The 12,160-nt window shown below is 38.1% G+C and overlaps 1 protein-coding gene across 1 annotated transcript in view; it reads left to right on the top strand.

Moving 5' to 3' along the window:
• Positions 1-5,186, top strand: part of LOC147449712 (ABC transporter B family member 29, chloroplastic-like) — a 30,289-nt gene extending 25,103 nt beyond the window's left edge. The window contains exons 2-10 of the mRNA XM_086522070.1: positions 1,862-1,948; positions 2,052-2,159; positions 2,237-2,506; positions 2,592-2,675; positions 2,904-3,120; positions 3,216-3,301; positions 3,460-3,647; positions 3,955-4,084; positions 4,893-5,186. Of these exons, the coding sequence (XP_086378196.1) occupies positions 1,862-1,948; positions 2,052-2,159; positions 2,237-2,506; positions 2,592-2,675; positions 2,904-3,120; positions 3,216-3,301; positions 3,460-3,647; positions 3,955-4,084; positions 4,893-5,054 (1,332 nt within the window). The 3' untranslated portion in view covers positions 5,055-5,186. The remainder of the gene's footprint in view (positions 1-1,861; positions 1,949-2,051; positions 2,160-2,236; positions 2,507-2,591; positions 2,676-2,903; positions 3,121-3,215; positions 3,302-3,459; positions 3,648-3,954; positions 4,085-4,892) is intronic.
• Positions 5,187-12,160: the final 6,974 nt, after the last annotated feature.

Genomic DNA, 12,160 nt, shown 5'->3' with positions numbered 1-12,160 from the left:
TTCATCGTATCACCATTTGTGCAATCAAAAGCAAATACCTCTCTAGCAATTCAGAAGGGGGCCCTTGGAGGGGGGGTTTGGGACCCCATTTGGTGTTAGTCTTCTCTCTCTCTCTATCCCTCACAGTAACATTCTCTCTTCTTTGGATTCTATTGCACATCTCTCTCATTAAAGTAGAAGGAACCTTGTGTACTTATTGAGCACTCATCTTGAGCCATTCTTATCAATCACTTCCACTTAACACAATCGAATTTTCGAGGCCAAAATTCTTTTCGAAGGGAAAGGAATGTGATATATCCTATAGTTCGGGCATATGTGAACACAAAGGCGAGCTAGGGGTCATGGCTAGGAGCCTATGGCTTACTAACATGGAACTCTCTTTTGAGAAGTCAATTATTAAAGTAGCCAAGTGTATTATGACAAAAGGAATTTCCCATGCTGGTCGTTGACAATGCAGGATGCGATGGAACAGGGATGAAGTGGAGCTCGAAGGGAAGGGGTGGGGGGGAGTTTCAAGCTCTGTCAGGCAGCGTTCACGTTTCTCTGGTGTTCATGTCTCACAAGTACTCCTCAGATACTAGAGATTAATCTTAAGGCTTTTGGTTTAGCTCCATTTATTCCAAAAGTGCATGTCAAATGAGCGGGTTGAATTTGTTGCAGATTGTCCTGAAGGGAATAGAGTCAACCAATCTTTCTCTGAGATTTTGGGGGTACTGACAAGTTGACAGTACTTTGTTGAGTGACTTTATGACACACATATAAAAAGTTGATTTTATTTTGTGGGATTATGGTTAGAAATTCCTTAATAACTCAATAATTTATGTTTACTTTCTCTTCTGGTTTGAGTATGTGTGAAAGATGAAATGGCTGCAGCAATTTCTCGATGATGTGAATCTGGAGTGATGAGATTTAGTGCATCAAGACATCGTTAGAGATCAACACGGTCCGGATGTGATAGCTAAATAAGTCATAAGAATCATGGTTCATGTCTAAGAGCTCAACTGGGATAGTGATGTGAATGTGCTTAGTGACTTGTCTTTTTTCTGGTTCATTGTTTGAGTAGTCAAATGCATATATACATAAGAGTTAGTGTTTACCGAGCTATTTTATTGTTCACTATTTGTTTTGCAGAGGCATAATCAAGGGCGATTACTCCTCCTTTGGGGGGGGCGTCCCGGAGGGGGGGGGTACGTCACTATGGTGTGTGTGTGTGATGGAGAGGTGTTAGAATTCAGATTCCTATCGGGTAGTGGCTCTAGTATCTCCGAGGAGCAGATTAGGGAGTGAGGCTGTTTTGTGACTGTGCCGGCCGTATTTGAGGTTAGACGTACCTTTTCTTTGCAAGGTTTCCCGGGGTAAATGTGTGTTGCAGGTCACTTTCAGTGAGTTTACAGATATATTAGCATTTATTGGGCATTTTCAGGATCATGGGGTTTTCTGACTGGGTAGGACACTTTTCTAGTTTCCCTATATATGCGGTCCCCCCCTTGTACTTTATGGTATGTTGTCATCAGTGAGTAGAGCTTCCAGAGTTTTGGGCACACTCTCTAGCGTTTTTCTCTTGAGTGTTTCTATGTGTGGCTCTTTCACTCTCTCAAGTGTTTCTACGTGTGTCTCTCTCTCTCTCTCTCTCTCTCTCTCTCTCTCTCTCTCTCTCTCTCTCTCTCTCTCTCTCGGGATAGTTTCCTACGATGTTAAAACTCTCTTCTTCTTCTTCTTCTTCTTCTCTCTCTCTTATGTGGGTGCACCGGCTGGCTATCCATAAAAGATGGTGCAAGAGTTTTGTCATAGTATTGTGTCCTACCTCTTGGCACTGCCACTTGCTAAATTTAATACACAGTTTTAATTTTTTGCCATGCAGACCCTGATACCAAGTATGTTGCAGCTTGTGGCAATGAGTATTCGCATGGTGTTATTGAGCCCACTCCTTTCTGTTGTCACTGTACTGGTCGGTTTCATTCTTTGGCACTGTTGAGAATGGCTATGTTTGTTTCCTTCCAGCCTAAAATTTTCTAGCATGCCCCTTTTGTTTTTTTTTGGTGCCTTTGCAGGTTATCCCGTGTATGTCTGTTGTTGTGGCGGTCCTTGGTGAGAGGCTGAGGACGATTTCAAGAGAAGGGCAAAATAGCATTGCGGGCTTGTCATCTTATTTGAACGAGGTCAGGGGGTTCTCAAAATCTTGAAGAAGTGTGATTTGTTGGATTTTCTGGCTGCTGTAATATTGTGAAATTTGCAGATTCTCCCTGCAATGTCCATAGTAAAGGCTTATGTGGGAGAGGAATTCGAGCAGTGGCGTTTTCAAAGGCTAGCTTTGATAGATACTGAGGCAAGGATAAAGAAGAAGAAAATGAAAGCTTTCATACCAGAGGCAATCACAGCAGTCTATGCGTCAACGGCTATCTTATTATTTGCTGCTGCAACTTGGGCCGTGTCTCATGGGTCTTTCAATGCAGCTAACATGATCTCTTTCACAACATCCCTGCTTCTTCTTGTTGATCCTATCCAGGTCAGCGGCAACCATTCTTTTTTGAAGGGGCTATTTATAAAGAGCAAGTATGGTAATAGAATGCTTGTGATGGGCTCTTGTACAGGCTGTGGGCAAATCATACAATGAGCTGAAACAGGGGGAGCCAGCTGTTGAAAGGCTTTTTGAGATAACATCTTCGACTGGAAAAGTAAAAGCACATTTTTTATTTCATCACTCTTATGGTAACAAGCTGTATATAAAGTTTGACTAAACCTCGGTTTTTTTGTGACAGGTAAGCCTAAGACAAAAGAACTGTTTGGTTTCATAGCATGTCATGGTGATTTTGTTGTTGTGGAGTCAGATCTTGTTGTATCAACCTGCCGCTCAGTAGTTTTGTAAATGCTAATATCTTGTTTGGTGTGCGCATGTGTGTCAGGTTGTTGAACAAAGCGATGCCTTGGTCCTGAGTGAAGTAAATGGTGATGTGACGATTAGTGCGGTCACATTTCGGTATAATGATAAAGTACCAAATGTACTGGCAAATTTGTCACTTCATGTCCAAGCTGGTGAAATGGTCGCACTAGTGGGCCCATCGGGAGGGGGAAAGACAACAGTTGCAAAACTTCTACTTCGTCTCTACGACCCTGTTGAAGGTTAGATTGCAATTGCTGGGTTGTAGAATTGTTACTTGGAAGATTTTACACAACTTGCAATGTTCACATCAGGTCTTGTAGCAACTGTATTGCAGGATGCATATTAATAGATGGGCACGATATAAAGAACATGAGTTTGAGAGCATTACGAACGCACGTGACAATTGTACCTCAAGAAATTGTTAGTACCCTTTTCTCTCTAATTTAACATGAGCTCTAATGTGCTGGGAGGTTTAATTTTGAATTGTTTTGTGCTAATTTTGTGAATCCTCGCCTTTTACGCAGTGCATTGTGGTTGAGCTAAGTTTTAAAGGAAGCCTAACTTCTTATTGTCACTAGGGGCTTTTCTCCGGGACAGTGGCGGAAAACATAGCTTATGGAGAATTGTCTGGTGTCCATGATATGGAGAGGATACAAGAGGCAGCGACACTGGCAAATGCACACAGTTTTATCAGTAAACTTGTAAATGGATATGACACAAAGCTAAGTGATCGTGCCTCATGCTTGAGTGGTGGACAGCGGCAAAGGTCGGCATTAAGTTGCAGTCTTGTTTCATCTTTTTCCAACCAATTATGCTCAACTTAGGAAGCTATAATATATATACTGATTGGACTATGAAAGATGCGATGTAAGTAAGGGCTTGACTGTGAATAAATTGGGCCGATTGATTGCTTAGTGGGAGACCTTGAGATTGGTGCAATCTTTATTGTTCAAACTAGGTTTTGATAACGTGAGTACTCGTGGAATTTAGCTTACAAATATTCCTTGTATCAGGGGTTACGACTTTACGACCTTTAAAAATCTTCTCTCACTCTCTCTCTCTTCGCTCCTCAGGCTGGCTATTGCAAGGGCTTTCTACAGGCAACCATCAATATTGATTCTCGATGAGGCCACATCTGCTCTGGACAACATATCTGAAAAGCTTGTAAGGGATGCATTGGATCGGTGCATGGTGGGCCGAACAGTAAGTAAATCTTACCTTCTGCAACTTGTAGGCTACTTGATATTAGGAGTTTTGTAGAGTTGGAGCTTGCAATCCCCCCCTGCCCCCAACAGAAACGCTTCAGCATTAGCATTCTGTCCTCCTTTGGAAAATTGATCTTCTTCTCCTTGACATTTCGGAATAGCATGCCAGGATCAGTGTGAGAGATTAGGAACTACCTAGCTTATTTGATGTGAAGAAGTCCGGTGACGGCTCTACCTTGGGCTCCTTAGAGATTTGGTCTTTAGTTTCATTGATGTTATTTTTTGTAAGTTTGAACCTTACATCTTTTTTACATTTAGATGTCCTGGCGCTATGAAACTAAATTTATGTATGCGGAGGTCATCCATTGTCTATTCTCCTTTTCATAAGGCAGCATCATGTACTCTGTTTTTGGTACCTCTAATTTATTCCTAAGATTTGGAAAGTTGTTTTGGTTTTATTGCACAGCTGTGATTCCTTACTTTTCGAAAACAGAGTTTCTTTCAAGCGCCTTGCATTGCATTCTTCTCTTGCAAGAGTTTTGCGATGTTTTCTTATAATTATACATATTTCACCCAGGTATGAAGGTGCATAGTGGTTAATGTTTTTGTTATAAATACACCCCTATGTATACGTTTCTTGCCTTCTGCACTGATATGCATTTGTATGTATTCAAGCGGTCAGTGTGTTAAATTTTTTCTTTAAAATATACATGTTTCACCCAAGTATGAAGGTGCATATGGTTTTCTTGACTTTTGCACTGATATTCATTTTTGTGATTAAAGTGGGGAATGTGTAAATTTTGTAGGTTATTGTGATAGCCCATCGCCTTGAGACCGTGCAAAAAGCGGACAGAATATATTTTCTAGATGAGGGAAGGGTGTTAGAGGAGGGGACACACTCATCTCTTCTTGCTCAGGGAGGCCGCTATGCCGCACTGTTTGCAAAAAAGGAATATGTTGTAAGATAGAGCTCCATGGGAGCACATTTTTTTTTTTGTACATATCAAGCAGTGTACTCAAAGTATCCACAGAAGACTTCTAATGGGCAAAGTTGGTTATTTATTTCAACTCTGGCTTTCTAATCACCAGGGTTCACGGTATTATTGTTCTATTGTTTTAAGTGGTACTTGATTAGTGTAGTAAGATCTGTGGATAGCCCGTCTTTAGATAGTCTGTTAAATTGAAGAAGTGAAATGAGATGACCATACAAGGAAAGTAGGGGATATTTCATGAAGGAGAAAAGTGAAGTGTGCACTCACCTCACTTTTCTATTGTTGGTTGGATTAGTAGTCCTGCATGTTCTTTGGATTTGGATTTGCAGACCTCTGGTGTATTTTTTGTGAAAATGTATGTATTAGTTCAACTGCTCTATGGGCACAAAACTATGGCGCTACACAGCTTGGCGCTTACAGGATATTCATCAACCACGTGATATTTTGATGATTCAATTTCCAAGAGAAGGTGTTATATTGCATGGAATATCTCAGTTATTGTCATGCTTCATGCTTTCAAGAAATACATTCTCCATTACACGATATCTCTTTCCTAATGTCATAAAAAAGAAATAAATTCATTGCCTAAGAAACTTCAAAGAGAACAAGACGCCAAAGGACATGTGTCAATTCACACAATGCGAACTAGACCATCTCTTTATATGAGTCTCTTGACTATTCAATGTCATGAGGCTTCTCATTTTCTAAACTCACTCTTCACTTCTGCACTCGAGATTTTTATTTTTTCAAGATTGAGGAGACCTAATCTCTTTTTATCAAAATACGAAAATAAACCGAGTTCTATCACAATGGCCCACACCATCAAATGATGGCGAAGTTAGTGACACTTATGACAAAAAAGAAAGAAAAAAGGTTTGGCATCTAGGTAGATTGATGTGCAGACTACAGGAGATGGGAGTGCCCCCATTGTGTTGATTTGGGGGTTCATGGCCTTGTATAACTCAATGGTGGGACATGTACGCAGTTCGAGGGGATATCTGATTTAGTTCACTCCTATTAAGAGTGAAACAAGGTTGTCCATTGTCTTCTCTCTTTGGTATGTAAATAAATGAGGTTTTTGATCACAGAGAGAGAGAGGGTGACAAAGGTGCCTAGCTGATAGGGACATGGACTCCATTGTTGTTATATGTTGATGATAATGTTGATCTTTGACTCATCGAAGGGTATGCAGTAACATGCTTTACTAAGGCCTTGTCTAGGCCTTATAGATTTTCATTTATCCCTCCCCTTAAAATGGATGACGAGTTTTCTTAGTGAGGCCCATATCCTAGCAAACCTGCATTAATTCTTTGGCACCAAAGTGTAGTTTCTTGCCATATGGATGTAGGTGAGAATTCTATAAAGGTATATTCTTTGGAGAGAGAGAGAGAGAGAGAGAGAGAGAGAGAGAGAGAGAGAGAGCATCTTATATGCTAATGTCACTATTAATAGAAAAGACGAGGATTCAATGAACCCCTAACTTTATGTATGTTTTCTTTTTTTTAAACGGTGGAACATTCTTGGTGCCAACTTGCATTATCCAACATTTACCTCTTTCTACTCATCTGACTACCCACAAGTGGTCTTTGTCATAAAAAAACATCCCAAACACTTTTATCATACACAATGAGTGGAGGCAATACATATTTGAGAAGAAATAAAAAACTTTATTCTAAAAGAAATTAAATAACTCATGTTAGGTGAGAGATAATGATCATAAGATTTTAGCTTCTTAGCTATTCAATATCACCTTAAATCATCTTTGGTTGACTCTTTTTTAAGGAAACTTAAAACTTTAGCATATACACTTTGTGAAATTTCAAGAGTACGATGCAATGCCTTTATTAAGCCCTTGTTTGAAAAGAAGCCATTAAACTCTATTGTGCAAGAAAAAGTACTATGTTCTACATTTAAAAAAAAACATTTTCATGCTTTTTCAATTGCTTAAAATAACCTAACAACATTTTCCATCGCTTGTCTAAAAGCCACACAACCTCATCAATTTAGGTAAAAAAAATAGTAAATGATTGTCATTAGCTAGTACATAGTGAGTGCCTAAAAAGTGACATTAACCTCACCACCCCTTCATCTATTGTTGAAAACTTGTATTAAAAAGTTTGGGAATGAGCAAGAAAGATAGTTATACCTATATTGTACACGCATTATTCTTTTTTCACTTTTTATTTATAATGCTATTTTATTGTGCTAGTAGAAAAAGATTATCTATTGCACATATTAAATGGAAATGTATAGTGTGTCATCATCTATAAGAGTGGGACCATGGTGATAGGTGCGGATAGGGTGTGTAGAATATACCACGACTGGCATGATGTATGAGTGGAGTCCACATAAGATATAAGGAGTGGCATGATGTACGAGTGGAGTCCACAGAAGATGTGTGTAGGCCAGCACACCTGACACAGGCACACTTGGCCAAGTGTGGCTGGTCGAGACTATATTAAGGGGACTACTATGGTTTGATAGTGAGCTTATGCTAGTGCTCCTATGTCAGAGGGATGTTCAAGGAGGCTTTTACCTAAAATTGGCACATGCATGCCTCATTCAAAATATGACTTTTAGAAAATCAATGCACAGACATAGGGCTTTTTCAAGGAGTTAGACAATTGTAGGTAGTGCAACTATGTGTATAACATGGTTTAGTGTTGCATAGGATGTCTACATAGTATCTTTATGGAATTAGCATTATATTTATACATTGAAAATTGAACATCAACATGACACATCTATTATGAAAAATGGTGTTAAATTTCTTTGAAGGTGACTATATCTCTAGGATGTCTACATGGTATCTTTATGGCATTAGCTTTATATATTTATATGAAGTTCTTTGAAGGTGACTATATCTCTAGGATGTCTACATGGTATCTTAATGGCATTAGCTTTATAGTTTTATATTGAAACATTGAACATTAACATGACACATCTATTTAGAAAAATGGTGTTAAAGTTCCTTTGAAGGTGACTATATATCTTGACAAGTAACTCTGAACAATATGTTTGAATGTGATAAGTTTTTGTGCATATAATTTAAGAGATTTAAAATTAGAAGGAAAATACGTGAATTCAAAATATGATTTTTAGAAAATCAATCCACACACATTGGGCTTTTTCAACGAGTTAGACAACTGTAGGTAGTGGACTGCTGTGAATAACATGGTTTAGCGTTGCATCAAATGTCTACATAGTATCTTTATGGCATCAACTTTATATTTTTATATTGAAACATTGAACATTAACATGACACATCTATTATAAAAAATGGTGTTAAATTTGTTTGAAGGTGACTCTATATCTAGGATGTCTACATAGTATCTTTATGGCATCAAACTTTATATTTTTATATTGAAACATTGAATAGTAACATGATACATCTATTAAGAAAAGTGGTGTTAAATTTCCTTTGAAGGTGACTATATATCTTGACAAGTAGCTCTAGACAATATATTTGAATGTAAGTAAGTTTTTTTGCATAAAATTAAGAGATTTGAAATTAGAAGGAAAATACGTGAATTAGTCGTAACAGTTCTTTATCTTCATCCAAACCTCCATGTATATGTGTTTGCTTTGCTAATTAGTCTATAAAAGAGGTTGAATTTGGTATTAAGATGATATTGTGGCTCCGTCATTTTGATTTCAATTACATCCTTTTTCGATCATTCATAGGCTTAGTGTTGTTTTTCAACCCTCTTCATTGAGGCTACCTTGAGGTGATTGGTTGCAGCTTGCAACTCTTCCATCCCTCCCCTTCCTCACCTTTTCCAATCCTCCTCTACGTAGCCACACTCCTTGAGAATTTCTTAAATCACATAATCACTTTGGACTTTGCCTTCCAAAGATGTTTGCATGCTTCCTTGGAGTAGTTATCAATAAAATTTGAGAGGCACAATGGATCCTGAAAGATTAAATACATTGAACCAAAAACATCACTATTGACAAGTTCCTTTGGATCTAGCATGCACAAAACCATTCTTACAAAACTTAGTACGCTTCATTTATCCTAAAATAGAGCCTTCATGTACATGTTTTAAGGGTGACTTGAGAGAAAGAAACAAAGTGACCATATCTGATTTTTGCAAACATAGCAAAGAAGCCAAATTTAGATGATCAAAACATGCAATGCCAAAGTTTTGCATCTAAAATAGCCTTCAGATAAGAAGCTTCTCATAACAAATCTTACACACATTTCTTGTAAGCATTGAGCTTATACAATTGACCATGAAAAATGCAAGATATCTAAATTGTATCACCAAAATAGAGATCATGCATAGTACATTTGCTAGCCACAAATTTGGCCACAAGACCAAGTTTCGCAAGTGCATTTGTTATTTTTTTCCTTAATCACAAGTATATATAAAGCATCAGCTTGTGTGAAATGGGGTCACATGTAGTAATAAATATAACCTACCAACTCCCTTAACTTGATAGGAAGCATTGTTGTGACACTATTCCTTTGACAATCTCAAGAGATGAACCACACTAGTTTTCTTCTTTTTGGTGGCCATAAATGCCTATATCATTAGTAAGCTACTTAGTCGTATTCTTTTTTGGACTAGGGATCTTATAGAAATACATTGAAAAGACTATCACACTTCATAGTATTGGATTTATTCTTTGTCACAAGTCGCCAAGTACACTCCATTACATGTAAACATACTATTTTTGATCGGATGCAAAAGTACGATACAAATTTTTCAAGACATGAATGATTGTTTGTTTTTCAAGAATAACCTCACCATCACTATTCCCCTTGAGGACAGTCTCAAGAGGTGAACCACACTAGTAGTCTTCTTTTTGGTGGCCATAAATGCCTATTTCATCAGTAAGCTACTTAGCCGTATTCTTTTTTAGACTAGGACTCTTATACAAATACACTAAAAAAACCATCACTGTTCATAGTATTAGGTTTATTCTTTGTCACAACTCTCCAAGCACACTCAATTACATGTAAAAATACGATTTCTGACCATACAAAAAAAAGTAATACAAATTTTTCAAGACATAAGTGATTGTCTGTTTCAAGAATAATCTCACCAACACTAGATAAATGTGCCAAAAATACATCCATATCATCCTCGTTGTACATAATCTATAATAATAACTCCTTATGTAAAGAAATTTTTGCCCTCATTATCTATTAGATGAGAGAACTAGTCTATGTTATTACTACTTTGGCATTTTTGTTGACAAAATGTGTGAGTAATATAATGTCTAACAGCAAGCAGAATCAACACATGAACATGTACATCTTTAGCATGCCAACATGCCTACATAGTAGTGGTCGAAACGACTCTATCAAACAATAGAAATGCTAGTTGTTGCACCATCATCCAGAAGGCTTATATCCACAAAACGTGGTCGTACTTAATAACCTTTCACCAGGCTCCAAATTGTTGAAAGTATGCTTGCTAGGAAACACACACATCTTGGAGAAGATGAAGAAGCTCAAGGCACACAACAAAGAGTAGTGTTGCTTAGTGCACAATGGGAACCCTAGAATGATGGGCGTATATACAATGCATGGGAGAAAAAACCTCCTAGGGAGGGAAAAAAATGCCTTGACAATCCTAAGTGTGCTCACACACATCACTACCATATATGTATGGTAACAAATCCCCCCTCAGAGTGATGCGGTGAATGAGAGCTAGCACATAAAGTATAGGGAAGTGCCAAGCTGATCTCTCCTACTGAGAGTCTCTCTCCGACATAGTGGTAATGCACCTTTCTGTGCTTTGTGTGAGCATGAAAAATTGGGCTCCTCGCAACTACCAATGCGCTCTGATTGTTAGTGTAGATGATGTTGGCAATGTCCTGTCCAACACCCACATTAGCCATAAGGAGTCTGAGCCATACACACTCAACCGTAGCTGTGAAGACTACCCTACACTCAGTCTCACAACTGGAAGTGGCCACAATAGGTTGCTTCTTGCTGAACCACGATATGCATGAAATGCCGAGCATGAAATAAAAACCACTCATGGAAAATTGTGTGTCATAACAATTAGCCCAATTTGAGTCCAAAAAGCCATGTAAATATGGCTGCAATGATCCCACCTTGTGATAAAACAAGCCAAGATGTAAAGTGCCACTCAAGTAGCAAAATATCCTTGGGCCAAAGCATGTATTGGTGGCACCAAAAAGAGGTGTCTTAGACAGCTCTTTGGTAGCACTTTATAAAATAAACTAAGCATGTTGTATATCAATGGATATAATTTTTCATGTAGAATCTAAAATTACAAATTTCGACAAGTTTTGATTTTTCTTGGCAAAAAATTTACGGCTCCTCACTTCTTTAAAGTATACCACCAAAAAATGCAGAAAGTGGTACCACCAATACATGCTTTAGCCCCCTCTTGACAGCGTGCCAATTCTTAAGACCGTGGGCTATGCATAAATCTGCTAACATGTGAGACTACAAACTGAATATCTGGCCTTGCATTGCATACATAAATAAGGCATCCTACAACACTTTGATAAAGAGTGAAGTCAACAGGATCACGAGCACCATGAAGACTCAATTTCAAACCTGTTTCCATGGGAGTAGCAATAGATTTGTAGTCCTCAAGTCCAAACTTACATAGCAATGTCTCTATGTAGCTTGTTTGTCACAAGGAAATACCACCATCACACTGCTTAAATTGCATGCCCAAGTAATGATGCAACAACCCCAAGTCTTTCATCTTGAAAGTAGCATTCAAATCAGCCTTAAATCTAGCAATATGTGTCTCATTTGGTTGAGTGATCAACAAATCATCAAGATAAAGAACGACGGTGAGAAATGCATCACCCTCATGTTTTACATACAAAGTGCTTTTTGTTGCACTATTCCAAAAGCCTCATTTAACCAAATGAGTGTCAACTTTCTCATACCAAGCACAAGGAGACTGCTTCAACCCATACAAAGCTTTCTTACATTTTTACACTTTATCTTCTTGTCCTTTTATGAAAAAATTGCACGGCTACGTTACATACACTTCCTCAAACATATCAATAACCCATACAAAGCTTTCTTACATTTTTACACTTTATCTTCTTGTCCTTTTATGAAAAAATTGCACGGCTGC

Source organism: Adiantum capillus-veneris, chromosome 10 (genome assembly GCF_014529385.1).
Source record: "Adiantum capillus-veneris isolate H3 chromosome 10, ASM1452938v2, whole genome shotgun sequence".
Lineage (NCBI taxonomy): Eukaryota > Viridiplantae > Streptophyta > Polypodiopsida > Polypodiales > Pteridaceae > Adiantum > Adiantum capillus-veneris.
Note: the sequence above shows the minus strand (reverse complement) of the source record. Positions and strands in the feature narration are given on the sequence as shown.